The 22,293-nt window shown below is 31.5% G+C and overlaps 1 protein-coding gene and 1 long non-coding RNA gene across 3 annotated transcripts; both read left to right on the top strand.

Moving 5' to 3' along the window:
* Window positions 1-8,765: 8,765 nt before the first annotated feature.
* LOC118049130 (uncharacterized) lies at window positions 8,766-9,790 on the top strand. Of its 2 annotated transcripts, none has more exons than XM_035059026.2 (3): window positions 8,766-8,900; window positions 9,091-9,377; window positions 9,565-9,790. In XM_035059026.2, exons 1-3 carry the CDS (start codon window positions 8,841-8,843, stop codon window positions 9,632-9,634), a joined length of 417 nt encoding a protein of 138 aa, XP_034914917.1. In that variant the 5' UTR covers window positions 8,766-8,840; the 3' UTR covers window positions 9,635-9,790. The 2 variants fall into 2 exon arrangements, with proteins under 2 accessions (XP_034914917.1, XP_034914918.1); XM_035059027.2 differs by having other exon boundaries at window positions 8,771-8,900; window positions 9,094-9,377.
* A 10,869-nt stretch (window positions 9,791-20,659) lies between these two features.
* Window positions 20,660-21,967, top strand: LOC118049128 (uncharacterized). Its single transcript, XR_004687615.2, has 3 exons — window positions 20,660-20,975; window positions 21,067-21,211; window positions 21,918-21,967. It is a non-coding gene; the product is annotated as an uncharacterized lncRNA (long non-coding RNA).
* The last annotated feature ends 326 nt before the right edge of the window (window positions 21,968-22,293 follow it).

Genomic DNA, 22,293 nt, shown 5'->3' with positions numbered 1-22,293 from the left:
AAATCAACTTAAATTTTTGTAATTGGAAAGGAATAAACCCGTATGTATGAGGGAGCCATGGTTTTAGAACTGAAATTTTGAAATCTAACCCCTATGTCCGTGCCTCACAAACCCCATTATTTCCTCACCTAAAAAACGAACTGCCTTATTCATTTCACCACGCCAACAGAGAGAAACAAAACAGAAACTGGGAAAGCATGCTTTATTCGTATATAGGAAAAAAACAAAACCATGACCGGCTAATCTCTCAAGAAGCAGGAAAAAAAACCGAACAGAGAAAGGAGCTGATGATGAAGAAACAACAGCCCCCTTCCCCGGTTCCTTAAATCTGAAACAGCTAAAGAAAGAAAAAAAAACGGAACACCAAAAGCCAGCCCTCTTAACATAGTCACTCATCAAAAACTCAAAGCCACGGCAGGAACAAAACAAGGCAAGTGTTCATTGTGTACATAGTAAAAAAAAAAAACCGAATGTGCAAAGCAAAGCAAAGAGAAAAGAAAAAGGTGCAAACAGATTTAAAGGCAGCAAAGGAGAAGAAAGTTAAGACTTACCTGCAGGTCTCACTGTTTTCTTTTCTGCAGAGGATGAAATAAAACCAAGCAAAACGTTGTTGTCCAGCTTTAGCAGCAAAGCTCCCTCTCCGTCTTGTCTTTTCTTCTTTTCTTCCCTCACGATGCTACCAGAACGCAAAACAAGAAACTCCCTTTATTCTGCGTTTTTTTACTCTGCCTCTCTTGCGTTTTTTTCTTTTATGTTTCTGCCCTCTTTCGGCTATGTTTTTGCTCTCTCTTTGCTTTTCCCCATTAGGTCATTAGAGGGGCTTATATATAGTCTAAAATGTCTCCAAATAAGAAGGATTCAATGCATTAATCCTAGGACGTAAATCCCTACTGATTTGCAGTAAAAAAACGCAAAAGGAAGCTGCAATATTCTGACTTTATGTTGGTTCTTTACGTTTGATTTCTTTCTAGTTTTAGAGGAGGGTGTGGCTGTTTTCTTTCCTTCCATAGGACCAGCTGCTCCATTTGAAATGAGGCAAGAAAAAAACGTGGTTGTAGCTCCGAAATTCAGGCATGATGACAGCGAAAAAAGGAAAGAAATCAGATGGAGGGTGCAGCTGCAAAGTCTCATTTTCCTTATTTCGATGTGGGAAAAATCATGTCATTTATGATGATCCAGCCCCCTCTCCAGCTTTCAATATCCCTCTTCAATTAAATCCCTCATTTTAACAATTTTTGATTCAGTCCTTGGTCCAAAAAAATCCTTCGAATCAGCCCCGCGAACTTGGGCTCTATCCTTCCCGCGGCAGAATTTTCTGCCTTCACGTTAGATATTCAAATGGGAATATCTTGAGCTTCTGATATCGGAATCAAGTGATTCAAAACCCAAAATTATTCTATGCATCTAGGACTACAACTTTGATGAAGGAGTCGAAGTCAGATAAAATCTTTTTACAGAACAGGAACTGACAGTAATGTGGTTGGTCAAAAGGGATCTCCAGGTCTAACTCAAAAACTGACGAATGCCGAGAATCCTGATATGACTGAGAGTTTGAACTAAGAACAAAAATCACAAAAACTAGGCCAAAAATAGAGTTTTGTTAGTGCAGACTCGGGTCAATATCCTTCTCGCGGCAGAATTCTCTACCTTCACGCTAGATATTCAAACGGGAACATCTTGAGCGTCTGATATCGGAATCAAGTGATTCAAAACCCAAAATTATTCTATGCATCTAGGACTACAACTTTGATGAAGGAGTCGAAGTCAGATAAAATCTTTTTACATAACAGAATCTAGCAGTAATGTGGTTGGTCAAAAGGGATCTCCAGGTCTAAACTCAAAACTGACGAATACCAAGAATCCTGATATGACTGAGAGTATGAACTAAGAACAAAAATCACAAAAACTAGGCCAACAATAGAGTTTTTTTTTTTTTAGTGCATACTTGGGTCAATATCCTTCCCACGGCAGAATTCTCTACCTTCACGTTAGATATTCAAACGGGAACATCTTGAGCCTCTGATATCGGAATCAAGTGATTCAAAAGCTCAAATTATTCTATGCATCTAGGACTACAACTTTGATGAAGGAGTCGAAGTCAGATAAAATCTTTTTACAGAACAGGAACTGACAGTAATGTGGATCTCCAGGTCTAACTCAAAAACCGACGAATGCCGAGAATCCTGATATGACTGAGAGTTTGAACTAAGAACAATGATCCCTAGGACCTATTAAAGGTGTACGTCAAAATGTTTTTAGCGAACATGAGCTAAACTCCTATACTCTGTTCAAGAGAGGTATATACCCTCTCCAGCACGTGGGGGTCCGAAATTGGGTAACAACAGATGCCCCCTCTTTACAATGCTTACGAAGCAAAACTTGTCAAGTGCTTTGCGTAGTAAGTTTTGAAAAGATAAATTGCCTGATCAAGCTAAAACTCAGTGCTTTTCTTAAACAATGTTCTCCCTATGAGGTGATCTGCCTATCTTAAAATTTCTAGAAAAACACTCCATGCTTTTGCTAAGAAATGATCTCAATAATGGGTGATCTACCCATCTTAAAATTCTTAGAAAACTCCGTGCTTTTCTAAAAAAAATGGTCTCAATATTGGGTGACCGGCCTATCTTAAAATTCGTAAAAAACTCCACGCTTTTCTAAGAAACGGTTTCAATATCAGGTAACCAGCCCCTTTTAAAATTCTTAGAAAACTCCACGCTTTTCTAAGAAATGGTCTAAAAACGAGTGACCGGCCCATCTTAAAATTCTTAGAAAACTCCACGCTTTTCTAAGAAACAGTTTCAATATCAGGTCATCGGCCCCTCTTAAAAAAATCTTAGAAAACTCCACGCTTTTCTAAAAATGGTCTCAAAATAGGGTGACCGGCCCATCTTAAAATTCTTAGAAAACTCCACGCTTTTCTAAGAAACAGTTTCAATATCAGGTAACCGGCCCCTTTTAAAATTCTTAGAAAACTCCACGCTTTTCTAAGAACGGTCTCAAAAACGAGTGACTGGCCCATCTGAAAATTCTTAGAAAACTCCACGCTTTTCTAAGAAACGATTTCAATATCAGGTAACCGGCCCCTTTTAAAATTCTTAGAAAACTCCACGCTTTTCTATTAAAGGTGTACGTCAAAAAAATTTTAGCGAGCATGAGCTAAACTCCTATACTCTGTTCAAGAGAGGTATATACCCTCTCCAGCACGTGGGGGTCCGAAATTGGGTAACAACATAAATAAAGAATTAAATCATGAGATTTTAATGTTGATATATTGAGTTGAGTTTAATAACAATATTAAATATTTTTTACAATCTTGGTATTCTTTTGTTACATTCAAAAAAACTTTTGATCTGATATGCAATGGTGCGGAGGCATGTAAACTCTTATCTAAGAATTTTGACAATATTTCAAATTAAAAAAAAAATAGCTAAACAAATTAAAATTAAGCTATGATAGCAAAAGCAATAGGATAACCAAATTTGAAAGTATCACCGGACCAAATGCCATCAAGTTAGTGTGTAATCGGTAATATAATATATAATTTTTTTTTAAAATAATTTTTAATTGAAAATATATTAAATTAAAGTTTTTTTATAATTTTTTTTTATAATTTTTTTATATGAACACATCAAAATTATAAAAAACAAATATAAAAAAAATTTAAATTTAATTTTATTTACAATTTAAAAAGCAAAAAATTTCTATAATTTCAAACAAACATTTCAACCTTCAAAATCATGTAATATCTTAAATAAAAAAGTATAGCACAACGAAAAACTACCGGTAGCAAGCTAGGTTGGTAGTTATAATATTGTCACCACCTCCTTATCATACAATAATTTCTCACAAAACATTGCAACAACTTTGACGTAAAGCAATAAAATTTATGTTGACAATAATCCCTAAACTTGCAGAATTTAATAAAAGTGTGAGATATATTAATGTCCAATATCGCTAACACGGGACATCTAATTGATTGGCGCATGGACTAGATTGATAGATGGAATTTCAAGAAATCATTTTAAAAAGATAAATGGGCATGGTATGAAGACATTATTATATGTAGTAATAGTTTACAAGATAAAATAATTTTTTTTATATTATATTTGATTGTGATGAATAAAATATAAAAAAAATTATTTTACTTTTAATATGTATTACTATCACACTTACATATTTTAAAAATAATGATTAGATTTTTTTTTTCACTCTAGTTTATATTGAATATTAAAATTAATAATATATAATAATTTTGGTTATAAAACTTGGACTGACCTGATGAGTCAACGTAGACTTGCCTGATGGGTCGACTTAGGATCCAAACCGATCTTAGTCTAGAAAAAAAGAGAAAGAATTAATCTGACCTGAACCAACTAAAAATTCAAGTTGACCCAAACCGAGATAAAACGCAAGTTAAAAACTCGTTAATTTAAAAAAAAAAATGATCAAAATGAGGTTGCTTTTTTTTTTTTTTTAAATTAGATCAACCCAAGTTAACTCTCCTTACCTGTAACTCGGATCTTGTCTTGAATTGAATTTCAAGTCGAGTTTTAAAAATACAATAATAACTATTTTTATATATATATTAACTCATATCAATCAAAATTAACCCTATCAACTCATAACTAAAGTCAATTAAAGTTAACTCTTTATTTATATTATCATGGTGAATAGTAAAATATGTCTCTACCAATAATGTGTTTCTTCCTTTTGTTTTAGCTTTATACTCACACACCTTGAAAACTAATCCAAGAGGCAAAAAAAAAAAAAGGCTGATCATGAAGAAAGAAAGTAGGTTGCCAAAGAGTTTGCCCAAAAAACAAAACATGCAAGACCAAGAAAACGGCAAGCATCGTGATAGAGGTGTAAGCAAGACAGCCCATAAACCGTTGGGGTGTGTGTCGGCCAAATAGGAGCACTTGTGGAGTCTGTTTCTACTTTCCATGACTCCACAAGTGCTCCTATTTGGCCGACACACACTCCACCTGATTAGAGCGTACTCGTGAGTAGAAGAGCTAATATCCAACGCCCGCCTTCATAATTTCATGTTGAGGATTCTTCCAGCATGGTTTTGATGTACCCACATCAAAAACTTTAAAAAAATTTAAATTAATTTTTTTATATTTTTAAATAGTTTTAATGTGTCATGTAAAAAAAATAAAAATAAAAAAATATTATTTTAATATATTTCAAAATTTAAAACATTTTAAAAAATAACTATTATCCCAACATCAAAAACTTCTAAGAATAGAAGTAAATGTACCAAAACAATAGAGTTTTTCTTTTTAAATATTATGGTCGCTACAAAAATATTCAAATTAGTATAATTGCAAACATTTGGTTATGACACGCAAATTATACATGAACAGTTTTTTTAAACTTGAAGGTATCATGTAAATATTGTGCAACTTTTAAAGTTTTATTCAGGGTTATGGTTTAATTGTGTTTTTAAAAATTTTGATATTTTTTAACTTTTAAATTAATTTTATTTTTAATATTTTTGAATTATTTTAATATGTTAATATTAAAAATAATTTTTTAAAAAATATATTATTTAATATAATTTCTAACAAAAAAAATAAATAAAAATCTCAATCGTTTTCGAAACAAGCCGTAAGCTGAAAAGGTTTTTCAAGGATTTTTTTCGTATACAACGTGCATAAAAACTGATTTTACAATAATTTGAACGTTACGAAAGAAAAATGTTTGGGTGGGTTGGAAGCTAAGCAGTAGTGCTGATTGTGTGAGTTCTATATTTAAAAGTATAATAGCGATTATTTTATAAAATATTTTTTATTATAAATATATTAAAATAATATTTTTTTTATTTTTTAAAAAATATTTTTAATATTATCATATTAAAATAATTTTAAAAAAAAGTTTAAAAAAATTAATATTTTTTTAAAATATTTTTTAAATTCAATACCAAACACACGATATTTTCGGAGCGAGGACAGCCTTTTTTGAAGGGAATAGGCAAATTCGTGCGATTCGCTGGGCGATCGCGCGATGTCTGTAGGTTACTGGTCGTATTTTCGCGATGCAGACCACATGAGCCTTGTGGGAGACGTCACAGCCGAATAAATTAAAAGATCGGCAATGCAATAAATTAAAGAACTGGTGATTGTATCCGAAGCAAATCACTCAAGCTGAGGAAAATGGAACCGTAACTGAAGCAATGACTATTATAGAAAAAATGACCTCTTCTAAACATTTAAGTGTAATCTAACCATCAAATACAAAATTTATAATATTTTAGTGTTAATATTTTACTTTGGTATGACTGGATCAGGTATATATTTATTTTACTGTTTATAAATATATTTGTTAAGTTTTCTACATAATTTATTTAAGGCGGAATTTTTTTAATTATTATAAATCCACACCTAATTTATCAGAATCACCTACTATTATATGAATAATAACCTTTTAAAATTTTAATTAAAATCTATTTTTTTTTATTTATAGATTAAAAAAATAATTTTATCTCATAAAATTAAAAACTTTATAAATATAATTTCAGGTCGGTCTAATTGGTTGACCAATTAAAATAAAAAATTTAAAATTTGACCATATCACGACATGTTTCAACCACATTATTTTATGTTTTTATATAATTTTATTATGCTGAATTTTTATGTTTATAAATGCATTGTATCAAAAACACTCTCTTGTAATTTTTCTCTTTTTAAATAAAGAAAATCAGAGTTATGTTGAATTTTGAATGACAGTAATTTTAAAAATAATTTTTAAAATATAAAATATTTTATTTTAATATATTTTTAAATAAAAAATACTTTAAACCAATACCTAACCATCGCAGGAAGCTTTTTCAATTTTAAAAAACAAAGACGACAAAAACTAGCATCACAAAGACGACAAACAATTCCCACCGCCTTCCTCGTTTATAAAACAAAAAAATTAAAAGCCTTGAATTAATCTACCGTACAAAGGTGGGGAGCTTTCACTCGATTTTATTTATTTATTTATTTATTTATATTTTGTTTGCTTGAGATGTTTGAAACCAGAGGCCCATTTGAGAGGAAGTCCTCTTCGAGATTTCTGTGTCCCTTCTCAAATCCAAGCTCATCAATCTGAGGTATGATCTATGGTTAAGATAGATTACCTTCTGCTACTAGCAAATTTAATTAGCTCGCACCGCTCATCTTGATTCTTCATGTTTTTCTTAGTTGGCTTCTAGAGGATCACGGGGAAGAAATAGAATATTTTAGCTAAGCCGAGAGAGCGCCGAGGGCGGTCGATCTCACGGTCGCCGGCGCCCTTGTTCTTGTCTCAGTAATAGATCGAGTTTTTCATTTCTTTTTTCCGCCTAACCTGTCAAAACAATGAGTTTCATGCCTAGCCCACGTGTATGGCGGATTGATTAGCTTTGCCATTTTCATCCCCGTCTGACCCAAATAGCCTTCTACAACCTTCAAGTCTTCATTTATTTTGCAGAGTTTAAAGAAGATGAATGTAGAGAGAGATATATCCGGTACAACGATAAAATAAAAATAAAAATAGAGCCAATTTGCCCTGGGTTCATATATAATCATGAACCCATGTGAATATGTCCACACGAGAGATAAGTGATCGATGTTAAATGGAGACATAAATTTAGATTTAAAACGTGTTTTCTGCAAAAGCTGTCGAAATTCTAGGTTTCATGGGTAGTGCGTTGTCGAAGATGATGATAATATATATACTTTCTATCTCCGTGATCGGTGATGAATAGTTAGATTTGACTCTCAAGTGGAAAGCACATGGTGTCAACATGTTTTTGTCGGTTCTCTATCATAGCTAGCCTTCTTTTTGAGGTTTTGCTTGTGGGGTTACGTGGACACCTTGGATCCGATCTAGAGATGAGTGTTGCGTGAATCGGTGTTTTTACAGGGTTGAACCATGAGTGACATCTAGCTTGAAAAAAGTGATAAAAAAAAGAAGAAATTATTAATGATGGTTTGATGTTGTGATATTTTTTATTTTATTTTTAAAGTATTAAATGATAATTTTAAGTGTTTTTTTTATAGTTTTGATATATTAATATGAAAAATAAAAAAATATTATTTTGATATATTTTTAAGGAATTATTTGAGAGCGCGGTTGAAATTATGTTTTCATAAAATTTAAATTTTGTTTTTTTTTTATTAAAATTTAATACAATATGTATGTTTTGGATCGTTTTAACTTGTTAATGTTAAAATAATTTTAAAAAAAATAAAAATATATTATTAATATATATTTTATTATTTAAAAAACAACCGCTACTACACTTTAAATGTGATTTTTAAAATAAAAAATATTATTAAAAAAAATATAAAATATCTAAAATAACATTCTATTTATTACTCCGAAGATTTTTATTTTCTTAATAAACGTAAAAAACTAAAGAACTTCTCGCAGTGTCTAGAAGACCCTCCAATACTGTATGTGTCTGTATATATATAACATTTCTAATATTTTATCTGAGGTATCATGGAATAATTTAATAAATTTTTAACATCTTTTATTTAATAATTTAATAATTTAATATATTTTTAAATAAAAAATACTTTAAAATATAATAACGACTGCAGCACTTGCGGCAGCCAGGAATAAAATTATACAGATTTTAAAAGGAAGTTGCTCATCGATTCATGTAAAGCAATCGCGCGAAAAGGTCGAGTATCGAACCGCTTTCTCCACGATGTCGTGCGATTTTATGCCTTAAGAAGACGTCTTACTGACTATTCTTGCACGAAGGAAATTTCCTCCCTATAAATGGAAGAATTGCCAAGACAAAAACGACAGAAAAAACAAGCATCGTGTTTCCTAGCAAAATTACTAAGACGAGGAACAACATGGATGCAAAACATGTAGCGGAAAGGCCCTCTCTCGGAACAACTCAAAGGAAGAGTCTGGTATGCATATATATAAACCATGCTGCCACCTCATATGTATACTTTGGTCATGATTCCTTTGATCGTTGTTAATTGTTTTCTTGGCTCCCTTCTCATCAGTTCCTTGTTCATATATACATTATCAGTCGTCCATACTTTTTCTTTTTTCTTTATTGAAATCCTAACGTATATAATTTGTTAACAATCCAAGCAGAAAAGGAAAAAAAGTGAGAAACAAATAAGAAGAAGCATAAAAAAGATAAGGGCTGATATGGTTGAGATTAGTGAGGGGCAAAAGCGCATACGGGAGGGGCAAAAGGAAGTGAGGGAACAATTTCAGGAGATAAATAAAGAGGCTGCCAAACTAAAAGAGGAAACTGATCTAATCACCAAGCAGAGCGCTGCAAATCAACTCAGGATTGATCTTATGTTTCAAATCCTCAGAGCAAGAGCAGAGAATGATTCTGCCAAGGATGCCTTTCTCACACAAGCCTTGCGGTTTGTGATCCTATCCACATCTTAATTTGTACCTTCACTTTAATTTGATTACCGGTCGTCACGACCAACTTGAATAGTGTATATAGCAGTAGAAGACATGGAACTGCAGATATATGCATGTTAATGGAATCTTCAGAGATCAATATGATTTGCTAACGCTATCTTTTGTTTACATGTTATGTTTCAGGGAGCTAATGGCAAAGCAGGACATGGGCAAAACCAGGGTTTGTGAACAGAAGCAAGGCCAAGATAAATGACGAACTCTTTTTTTTTTTTTTTTTTTTTTAATGTAATACACCCATGCTATAAAGAGTATTCGCCATCAATAATAGCTTAAAGGCTTTCTAGGGGCCCTACCGATGGTATCCTATATTGAAGCTGTAATTTGATTTTAAAGCCAGATTTTAAAGGTATCATCATATATGTTTGCATGTTTAAGTAATTAACGGATTACCATGCATGGTCTTCTATGTTATAATTCTTAAGAATCACGATAAGAATTTTTGAGAAAGAAAAGAAAAGACATATTCAGCTAAAAATCTAAAAATTGCTTTTACATGTCAAACAAATCCTAAAATATGGATGGTCGGATATTGGAATAAAGAAAAATCTTCGAAGCTATTGGAAAAAAGATATATGCTTAAAGCTAGCATCGAGAGAGAGAGAGAGTGAGGGAGAGATTTAAGATCAAATTAAATTTTTATTGTTTCAGATATTAATATCGTCGAGTATGACTTGTTTTTAGATCCAAGAACATAGGGATTAATTTACTCTCCTTTTGACGTGATCTGACCAAGCATGCATTAATGGAGCTATGCTATATATTTGATCTTCCATTACTTTTACTAACAGAGTATTTATTTAAAGTGTCTCGTGAGAACTGGTTATACTTGAGATTAAGCTAGTCATTTCTCTAAGTGAAACTTTATTTCTTTTATTTTCCCGTAAACATGGGGATAGCTGTAGCCTATACGTGTGGTGTTCTTTTCCATTATGCTGTGATCATTCTTTGTATTAGTTTATATGATCTTAGCAAACTAGTAATAAAACTCAAGTTTATTATTTACGGTTGATATAAAATCTCCTTGTTTTCAAATACAATAATTCCATATCAAAAAGTTTCGTCGGCTCAATGGTTTTAACATATAAGAGGTTAAATTAAGAGCAGTTTTTTTTTCTTTTCTAAATGTGGTTAAATAAAGTTTAATTTCGAAAGTAAAGAAAAAAAAGGCTGGAATTCTAATGCATGATCAAGTCAATAAATAAGCTCTGCATGGAAGATCAAAGAGATTCAATAGTTTTAAGTTTTAACACACAAGAGGTTATGAAAATAGCAGGGTTTTTTTTTTTTCAAATACGTGGTCAGCGAAATTTTTCGAATGTCGAGGAAAAAAATCGTCTTGGATGGGAAGACGTGTTTGGTGGAGCAAGACGTTGGAGCATGAAGACGTGTTTGGTGGAGCATGAAGACGTCTTTGGTGGAGCATGAAGACGATTAATTCAAGTTGATTTGTTCAATAGAGTTTTGGGGGGGTGATGGCTAAAAAGGACGTGGGAAAGCTGGAATTCTCGTGCATGAACGAGCACTTTATATATAGGAGAGAAGATATAACGATAAATTGATGAGTGTAATTTTATTATTATCAAAATTAATGGTGAGGATTAGGCCTTCTATTGTCTCTTGTATGTTATAACCTTAGAAAAAACTTTTATATTTAGTAGAAATTATCGTTTTAGAAAAGTTAAGATTTTCTTGTTTTTCATAGATAATAAGAAAAAACGCTAGCTTGAAAGGCAACTCTGATGGGGATTGAGAAGATACGCTTGTAGCAAGTGATAGATCCGGAGAGCAACGTTCGGTTAAAATATCCGTGGTCGAAATTGCAGCGATAACAAAAATATTAAAGCTAATGTTGTTGAAGATAATGTACGTTAACGGGATAGAATATCTAGTTGGGAACGTGTTCCAATCCATTTTTTCAAATATTTTCAATTTTTTTATTTAAAATTAATATTTTTTTTGTATTTTTAAATTATTTTGATGAGGTGATATCAAAAATAATTTTTTAAAGATAAAAAAAATATTATTTTGATGTATTTTTAAGTAAAAAAATACTTTAAAAAGCAACCACAACCATACTCTCAAACACACCAATAATAAATAATAAAAATGATCATTTTCAGTTCGGTTTTGGTGTTTATAAAAAAAAACAACCAAACCAAAATTTTTTAAAAAACTGAAACCTGTTCAAACTGGTTTGGCTCAATTTTTCCTGTTTAGCTCGGTTTCCTGGTTTGGCTCTTTTTTTCTGGTTTTTTTAGTTTCGATTTGGTTTTTTTGGTTTCAAACTTATAAAAACAAAACCGAACCAGTCGGTTTTTTTCGTGGTTCAGTTTTTTCGGTTTATTTTTTCTGGTTTTCTCGGTTTAATCAGCTTTTTAGTTTTTTTGCTCACCCCTAATAAATAACTAAGTTCATGGTTAGTGTTTTTTTTTTTTTTTAACGTGGGTGTTTGGGTTAGCTTGCTAGACCTCGACTAATCTCATGAGCCTTGAAGTTAACGACCATGTAAGCTGTCAATGACCCTGAAATTTATAAAACTTAAATTAGTAACCTTCATAGAACAAATTTAGTACTTAACTAGTTTTGGTATAAGTTTGTGTTGTGTTTTGTGATTTTTATATTTGTTTTTGTGGCAGCTTCTACGTTTCAAGCAGACCACAAAAAAAATTATTTGCTTAATTGCTAAACATAATTTACTATTTATAGAACCCAGTATAATTTACGTTCAAAACGCATGTTTATCGAAAGTAGCTTCAAGCTACTTTTCCTTATGGAGAGTTTCATTGTCCACTATTTACTCTTACAAAGCGAACAATGAAGAGTGAATTAATTCACTCATCACTTTTTACTTTTGCAAAAGTAAATAGTGGAGAACATATCAACTGTTCATGGCTAGTGAAACCTAAATGTATTAGACCAGGTCTAATCTAGTAAAACAAATTCAATTATTTTTTTATATTTTTAATTATGTTTTATTGAAAAAATTAGTTTTTAATATTATTCAATGACACTGCATAAATTAGAAGGAGATCATATAATGACGTAGCATTTGCAGAATTTGATTGCAATTTCAATTTTATTCCTAATGATATTTTATTTGATGTTGTTGCACGCTTAGAAAACCATAAAAACTGTAATACTTGTCAGAATGATTTCATATATGATGTAATTGTATATAGTTTAATAAAATAATAAAATATATTTTTTTATAAAATATTATTTATTTCATAATATAATAGCAGTAGTTAAATTTATAATATTTATATTAAAAACCATTAATATATATATATATATATATATATATATATTATAACTTTAATCTGAAAAATATTCTTAACCTATTTTTTTATTCTTAATAATAATAAAAAAAATATCTTTAACTAAACGTATTAAATTTTTTTTAATTTAATTTTAATTTTAATTAAATATATATAAATATCAAACTAATCTTAACCTAAAATATTTTTTATAAAACATTTTTTTTTTCTAACTATAACAACAAAAATTACCACCATACGAAAACATTCTCTCATCTTCTTGTAACATCGTCGTGGTGACGAAGCTTAACAAATGCGTGGAAGAAATTGAAGAAGTGGGTCGTCGTGCACGTAATATACGAATCAGCCATGCCTTGCGGCAATCTTTAAACAAAATTATTAATTAGTTCTATTTAATTTCATAAACGTGAAAAATCGCGCGACCTAATTTTGATTCGTGCGAGGAATCAGGCCTAGTCGAACGATTTCTGGCAGTATGATGTTGCGCGTGAGCGCAGTGTTTTTTTTTTCAAGTGTTCTCTCGATTTATTTATTTGACTTGCTGCCATAGAGCGACATCGTGCGATGTCAGGTAGTTTGGAAAACGTCATGTTCCCATTAGAAGAATGAAGTCTCAGGAACCGCTCAAATCCGATTGTAAAAAAATTGGCATCAATGCGTCTTTTATTATTATTATTAATAGTATATAAAGAGAGGAGGTGGGGGACGGCGTCACGGCAGTTTCGAGGGGTTGCAAGTCAAAAAAAGTCTAATTGCTGCGAATGGCTGGCGCCTCTCTCTCTCTTTTTTATGAAAACTTGTCCTTTCGAATATCAACTTCTCTCTCTCCTCTGTCTCAGGTGGGATCGATGTTTAAGAGGATGCATGGGTTAGCTCCTAATATTTGCAAATCTAACTGGCGGATATATTACAATGCTTCCGAGAAGAACGGATACAGATGACTTGCATTTTCGAAATCCTTAAATTATATGGTTCCCAACTAATTCAGACTTAACTGCGTCACAAGCACAGATGTCAAAACAAAGTTCGGTTTCGCTCGTAACAAGGCCATCATCGTGCGAAAGCTTGAGATCGAGCAGCATCCTTCGCGTGGTATCGCACGATCAAAGATAAGACACAATACTATTGTCTTCTTTTTTTAATGCCAACTTATAGAGAGAGGGGCCCAGAGGAAAAGAGTGGGCAACTTGCTTTCGATGATATCCACGAACCGACCTCCGTTTCCTTCACAGGTTTATTTATTTGCGATCTATATAAATAAATACGTAGCAAAATAGATACTTAGCGCGCGAAGTTATCATCATCACCGTAGCAAAACTCTCATGCATATGTAGGTTGATCATGAAGAGCTGCATTTATACAAAATTAGTTGGCGAGAGGACTTCTCTAGGAGCAGCCCGAAGAAAACTTCCGCAGGTATAGCTTAGAAGTGCATGCCCTTCTTCATTTTATTGTTTTTGGACTTGTGTGTGTTAGAATTAGATTGTATCAAATCGTGACTGTCATTTTCTTTTTCTTTTTTGTTTTTAATCTCTAACAATCTAAAGATTACTTGAAACAGAAACGAGGAAATAATGACAGGAAATTAAGCAGGAGCGTCAAAACGATAAGAGCTGACATGGTTGAGATCAGCGAGGGACAAAAACGCATAAGAGAGGGACAGAAGGAAATCAGGAAAAGATTTCAAGAAATAAGCGAAGAGGCTGCCAAACTGAGAGAGGAAACTAACGTAATCTCCAAGCAGAGCTCTGAAAATCAACTTAGGCTTGATCTAATGTTTCAAATCGTCAAAGCAAGAGCAGAGAATGATTATGCCAAAGACGCCTTGCTCACCCAAACCTTACGGTAATTAGTCATCCTCCAAATCTTTGTGTCTTGTGTTTAATTGTTTTCCTGGTCTGCAATATAAAGTTCTATTATGTAGGAGATGAGGAATATATCGTATTAGAAACAGAGAAATTAGAAGACTTCCAGGCGCTGCAGTTATCTGCACGTTAATTTTCTTTTCTTAGTGGTTTTATGCATACGATAGGGTTCACTGACGGTCTCTTAATTTGTTTCAATATTTTGTTTTAGGGATTTGATGGGAAAACGGAACTTGAGCAAAAGCAATCCTTCCGAGGAGAAACAAGAAGAACACTGAGTTGTATGCCAGACCATGTTTAATAAAGTGCTATCCCTATGTTTCTTTTGAGTTGTAGTTGTGATATGTACAAACCATGAGAACGATATTAATGCTACTGTTTAATGATATTTGCATTATTGTTTGTTTACTTTGTACTGAAATATTTTTCGAGTTTTATTATCGCAATTATCACAATGACTCTCGTCTTTATATTAATACATACTATCCCGATTATCAAAAAAACAAAAAAAATGTTGTTCTATATACTATGTAAGTTGTGAAGTGCTATCCCCAAGCTCAAAAGAATTTGCAATAAAAAGGTACAAGGGCTTACACGGGACCTTTCTCCAACTTCATGTACCCAAATGGAAGGCGTTAAAGAAACTAATTCATAATTAAAAAGTTAATAATTAATAAAGTGTTAGTATATAATATTAGCTAGTTCACATGCATTCCTACAATCAACTTTCATGGAGGAAAATGTGAAGATAAAAATAAAAATGAAGAGGCTAAAAATTAACATTTAGAAAAACAGTACATGAGGCTTCGGTGATTGGAATTATTACAAGAAACAAATTGATTTTTTGTTTGTGATGAGAAGAAATTAAGAATTTCTTTTTTTATTTGATAATGAACAAATTACGAATTTGAACTTTACCAAAAAAAAATAACAGTTAATTATTTGCAACGTCATAGCGAGTTTATCCTTTTCTTCTCTTCGGTTCTTTATTTATTTACTAACGTAGTTCATGACGCGCGCTCTTGGTCATTCTTTTAAGAGAAAAGTAGAACATAGAGTCGTGGGCTGCATGGTTGTAAGTGATGGGAATATTGACCGAAGCCTTGGGCTGCCGAAGCCGTTTCAACGCGGTAAAAAAAGCCTTCCAGAAAACCATCAGCTAAAAAGCCAAACTATGTGAATGTTTTACTGTAGTTCAATTCATATTAAAATATTAAAATGTGTTTTAAATTATAAATTATCATTTTACTCTTCATTTTTTTTTTTTATAAGCGTTGCTTGAGGGGTAAAATAGTCTTTACATGTCTATAATTTTCATTCTTTACTTGTTCAGGGGCAAGAATATCTTTGTATTTTTTATACAAGTACAATTATTATATTGCTTTAAAAAAGTTAACAATAATAACCTTTGGTCCATGAGTTTTATAGTAAATTCCATGTTTTTTAATTAATAGTTGAATTATTCTATTACCCTTACCATTAAGATTTGTTAGCCTTACTTCAGGGGTTAATTTGATTGTAATTTCATAATAGTTTTTTTTATTGTTGTTTAGTCTTAGGGACATCTTTGTTTTTTCACAAATCAATAAATAGTGTGATTACTCCATTACCCTTGACATTTAGATTTTTTAGCCTTGGTTTCAAGGGTTTGGTTGTAATTTCATAATGGTTTTTTTTGTTATTATTGTTTAGTATTAGGGGCATTTTTGTTTTTGTACAAATGAGAAAGAGAGAGAGAGAAAGTTGTCGACGCGTGTCTCGCACGAGTCAACCGCTCCGCCGCCTTCATTTTAATCGTGATTATACCTATAAATCCCGATAAAAAAATAAAAATAAAAATCAAGGCTTGATTAAATTAAAGAAAATAAACTAAACTAGAAAGAAGTGGGGGCAAAACAAATACACTTAAAGAAGATGGGGCCTAAATGCAAATAAGAATAATTATAGAGCATAAGTACTCCTCTTGTCACCAAAAACAGATCGGCAGATAACGTAAAGAAAGAAAAAAGGGATTTTTATGTTCATTTTTACAAATCAAGATAGAAACACCAAAATTTCAAAAAAAAAAAAACCCATCCAAGATTAAGGGTTGTAAGTAAAATAAACACTGGTGGGAAATGGATTAACAAGAAGAGAAGAGGGGAGGGGCGACTGCCATTAAAAAGAAAAAAAGTGGGATCGAAACTTTGACGTGGTGGGGCAACAGCAACAACAGCAGCATGGGAGTACGAGTAGAGCTTCTATTGTAGATAGGTGAATCACACCTATACTTCCTAGTTAATTTCCATGATTTATTTATATTACCAATGTGAAATGTGAATTTCTGAATGTATGGGTATTCAAGGTGAAAAGTTGTGTGAATTGCCAAATGATGAAATTATCACTGACAAAGGAAATATGAGAAGTACGATTTGAGGCGTAAACTAGCATACATTTAGTGTATGTTAGGATCCCAGGTAAGGGGATCACCATGTATCGGCTAGGATACATTTAGTGTATGTAAGGATTCCGGGTAAGGGGATTGCCATAATTGGACTAGCATACATTTAGTGTATGTTAGGATCCCGGGTAAAGGGATCACCATGTATAGACTAGCATACATTTAGTGTATGTTAGGATTCCGGGTAAGGGGATCACCATGTATCAGTTGGCATACATTTGGTGTATGGTAGGATCCCGGATAAGGGGATCACCTTGGAATGACTCATATGGAGTGATGATGATGGTACCGGTGAAATTGGTATAGGTAATGTGATAAGCAAAAATGATCATGTTCGATCTCATAAAGTCTAGAATGAAGGTTGAAAATGACAGAGGGAACAATTAATAATAGTTGGATAAGGAAGGGATTCAAAAAAAAAAAAAAACTAGAAGGGAGAAGCAAATGAACTATAAATACATGTTACCTTGTTAATATTGTTAGATGTTCGTGTTGTCATATTTATTGTAATATTCACCTTTCAATAATATGTATTTTGTTTCAGGATCATCACATGCACGACAGGATTAGATCCTAGCTTATGTTCCCTTCTGGTAATCTAGTTTCTAAGGAGTATACCCTTGTATTTTGTAAATATGAAAATGTTTGTATAACTTAATTTATATAATTAATGTTTAAACTTGATTGAATGAATTTAACCATGTAATCCATATAATCATACTTCATGCCTATGTGATTATCCTTATTTATTTTTATCTATCCATAATGATATTTTGTTATATAATGCATATCGTAAATATTGTGGTTGATAAGTGGGGTATAAGTGTGGAAATTAAAAACCCAGGATGATTGGGTCGAGAATTGAGTTATGAGATGTTAGCTATTAGAAGTGAAAATAAATTCATGTCAATAACCTGGGACCTTCCGATATATGGGGGAACTCCATCAAATTTTGGTAGATTTTAATACGAAGGCCATGAACTTATATGTAAAAAAAAAATAAAAAATTATTATGTTTTTTGACTGACATGAGATTGTCATTTTATCCCGGAATGGGGGGTGTTACAATACCACATCATTTTGATTCGTCTCAACGTCCTCTCCTTTCCTGGGCAACATGTGTATGGTAGTTGGGTACTCTAGTTTGATGTCAATTTACTTTTAATTTTTTCTTTCTTTCTTTTCCTTCATGTAAAATATTATACCTGCCCTTCAACTTCTTTTTTCTTTTGATTCATTCATTATTCTATTAATTGAAATTGTTTTATTAACATTGATTATTTCTAATTGGATTTTATTTTTGATGTCATCCCTGGTGGTTTAATTTTTTTATTTTTTTTAATTAAATTTGGTCTTTATTTTTTTATATATCTTTTGTAAATTATTTTTTTTCTTCGATTTATCCCTCATAATTTGATTTTTTTTAATTTTTATATCAAGTTTAGTTCTTATTTTTTAAAATTATAATTTATTTATTTATTTTATAATTTTTCTCATTGAATTTTTTAATTTTAATTCAATCTCTCAACATTTGATTTTGATTTATTTTATGTCAAATGTCCCCTTTCTTTTTATTACTATTTATTTTGTTTTTGTTGCCCCCCCCCCTCAATTTCATCCCTTATTATTTTATGATTGAGAATTTTATTTAGTTATTATTTAGAATTTGCCTTATGTGGGGTTAGTCTTGGGCTCATGATCAGGGTCACGAGTTTTGAATATTCACATAAATTGACTTCAGTCTTTTTTAAGGGTCTTTATTAAATTTGATATTTTTTAGTTTTATCATTCTAACATTTGATTTATTAGAAATTAATTTTTTTTTTTTCACTTTTCTTTTTGTAGAGTTATCTCAATCTTATATTTATGATTATAGGGTCAACGAGATAACCTATGTTAACTCAAATCTTCTTTTTTTTTTCACTTTTTTAATTAGTTTTATTTTTATATTATTAAAATTATAATGATTTATCAAGCTCAATTAAATCAATAACCTGAATCTCATATTTATTTTTATATATTTAAAAAAATTTTACGTCACCGTAACATTCATTTTATACAAGAAAAAAAATTGAGTTATCCTAGACATAACATGAGACACCTATCTTGCACTAAACTATATAAGACACACGCCAAATATGTGGATTATATTGAGTAAAAAAATCATTGGGATTAACAGCAGATTAATCACTAATTTAGAAACCACTTCTGAATTCGATTCCCAGATCAAATTTTACTCTTCTGTTAGATCCCCCATTAAATTTATAAATGTTTCACATTGAAATCACCTACCTCAAGCAATAAAACAATAATTTTTTACGATAACTTGAAGTTTTTTTTTAAAACAATTACCATGATTTTAGACGAAAGTACTTTTATTGAGGATCTTTTAAAAGATTAGAAATCCAACTGAATAAAAATATAATTTAAGGATTCAAATAAATTAATAAAGCAATAAATAAGTTAGGAGTAGGAGTGGTATGAATCATAACTATTAAACTTGTTGAAACGAGCTTGATATTAAAATAAAAACAACCTGGAATTAATTCGATTTAACCCCGTCTATTGAGTTAAAATTCTAGATTTAAAATAAAAAACTAAAAAACTTCTATATTTTTTTATAATATAAAAAAATAATTTAAAATAAAAAATTCTAGATTTTTTCATAAAAAACACGAAAATAAATATTCTCAATAGAAAAAGAAAAAGAAGAAGTCGTCTGGGAGAGATTTTTTTGTCAACCAGAATCTATGGTGGGTCTTGGCTTTATCAGGTAAATACCCTAAAGGGCAAAAGACCATCACTTCGCAGCCATGTTACCATGTCCATTCAAGCGTGCTATAAGCCTATAATAATTATCAACGAAGTGACGCGACGCTATCATTTTATCAACGCCTGGTCTGATTAATTGACTAGAGTTGCAACGTGGACCAATAAAAGCAGATAGAGTCCAGCAATAGCTAAAAGCTAAGAGAGAGAGTCTCGAGCGAGATTGATAAAAATATACCAGACTCGAATTTGGATGGCTTCACGACAATAAAATTCTATTTAGAAAAAAAAAACTCAATTATCCATTATCTATTCTATTCGATTCAAACCTATACCTATCAAACCTCAATTAATACCTTTTAATTATTATTAATTCCATAAAAAAAATATATTTTTTTAAAATTTCAACTTAACAATAAAATCAATAAAATATAACTAATAATCATTAAATTCCCTATCATTTTTTTCAATTATAACACATTTAAATTACAAAATCAAACATAAAATACCATAAATTATTGAGTTTTGATACAACAACAAAAAAACAACAAGTAAAAGCAATATATAATTTTGTTGAATATATCTATATATAAAAATTTTAGTTTGAAGTTTTATTATTAAATATTTTCTTTTCAAATTATATGTTAAAATATAAACTAAACTAATCTAATTCATACTAGTTCTCGGCCTAAATTAATTAAAAAAATAAAAATTATAAACTAAATAAAAAGAATAAAAAAACCATAATTTTTTTTACAAATAAAAAAACACATATTTTCTCCAGAAAATCCTGTATCATCATATATTTTTGGAAAGTGCAATTTCGACCTATAAATAGAATTATCTTTCTCCGTACAAATTATCCACTTAACGATGAGGAGTGGCTTACTTTGATCAGTCAAAAACTGAAACAATGGTCGTGCTCAAACGGTAAAGGCCAAAGAGGGAAACTTGACTAGAGAAGTATCTATCTGGCTCCTTTCGCTCTCTAGCAATCGCGCAGGTTAACGAACGTTCCGCGCGGTTTGCCGACATCATTACTTTTATATAATTTTCAGATTCTCGAAAATGATATTTCTTTCACTATACTTGTTCTTTACTGCTACAAATCTCCTTGTTTCTTCATCAACTGAGCGTCGATGGACCGTACAACTTTGTCTGCGACCTCGAAGGATGCTAATGGTAAGTATATTGAAGATTAATACTGTTGCTTATTTTCTCCATTTTTTTCTTTTTTTTTTTTACCGGTTGGTATATGTTGTTTCTTGTTCAGTCCAGATCTGAGATATTTCAAGCTCAACTTCCGCCTGCAATTTCAAACTAAGTCTGGTTTATTGAGATTATTCCCAACTTTATGCCCTAGTTCTTGCCTGTCTCTTCGTAGCAAAGTGATATTTTTAGTGCAAAGGGATCGAAGGGTTTGTCATAAATAGATTCTTCTTCTTCTTCTTCTTCTTCTTCTTTTTTTTTTCCGGGAGAAGGTCCTAAATTTTCATTACAATTGAAGAGTTTGATGTGAAGATAAAACTTGGCGATTGATCAAATATGGAAATACGATTAACGTAATAAAACATCACTCAATTCTTCTTTCCCTTTCCATAGAAATACAAGTTAGTAGTTGGCTGACAAAAAAAGGATGTTGGGTCTGTACAATTACAACATGGATTAAGCTGATCACTATTGTAAGATTGAAGAATTAACTTGGCCTCCTTCTTTATGGGCAAATAGAGGTTGGATCCCTTGAAGGGATTGGAACCCCCAGCCTTCTCCTTGATGGGGGGAGGTTGGTATTAGTCCACCTAAAAGCCTATTGGTTGAGAGGTGGATAATTGCATTATTATGCTTAATGTCTTACGCTAGTTATTTATTTATTTTTGTTAATATTCTAGTTAATTTTCAAGGGATTCAATCCCGTCTCTCTTTTATGCTTTGAGATTAGTTTTGTTTCTCTGTGGCTTTTTGATGGTAGCTATTGAAGTCTATGGTATTCAAGTTCCTCATCTATTGTCTTGATACTCTCTTTATTCAAGTTCCTCATGCATCTATCTATTATTATTGTTACTGTTATTATTATTTGTGTGTCTTTGTTCTTCTTCTCTGTTTCTTACTCAAATGGTTTTCCAGATCAGAAAGTGAAAAAGAGAAAAAACAGAGAGTGTACGAAATGTGCAAAGGTAAACAACAAATGTTCATATTAATCAAAGCTCTTGATTGAGGAGCAAAAGCACCTCATTTTTTCTCCTTTTTTTCTCTCTCCTTGCTTTCATGATAATGTCTTTGATTGGACAGAAAACAAAGACGATTCAGCATTCGTTACGTGCTATTGGTGAGGAAATTAAGGAGATCGAGCCTGAAAATGATTCCATGCTTCAGATGCTGCATAAAAAGGAGCTTGGGATCAAACAGCAGGAAGCTGACTTCTGTGATTCGCAAAACAAAATAATAACTGCACATGAAAACTGTGTAGGTGCATTGTTGCAAGAGCCATTAGTCCAAAACC

Source organism: Populus alba, chromosome 3, assembly GCF_005239225.2.
Source record: "Populus alba chromosome 3, ASM523922v2, whole genome shotgun sequence".
Taxonomy (NCBI): Eukaryota; Viridiplantae; Streptophyta; class Magnoliopsida; order Malpighiales; family Salicaceae; genus Populus; species Populus alba.
This window is presented reverse-complemented; position numbering and strand designations above follow the sequence as displayed.

Bases quoted from the DNA above. Each gene is read 5' to 3' on its own strand.
- LOC118049130 (XM_035059026.2), top strand. From the start codon at position 8,841: ATGGATGCAAAACATGTAGCGGAAAGGCCCTCTCTCGGAACAACTCAA. The intron at 8,901-9,090 runs GTATGCATATAT...TAACAATCCAAG, and splicing joins CAACTCAAAGGAAGAGTCTG to CAGAAAAGGAAAAAAAGTGA. The intron at 9,378-9,564 runs GTTTGTGATCCT...GTTATGTTTCAG, and splicing joins TTTCTCACACAAGCCTTGCG to GGAGCTAATGGCAAAGCAGG.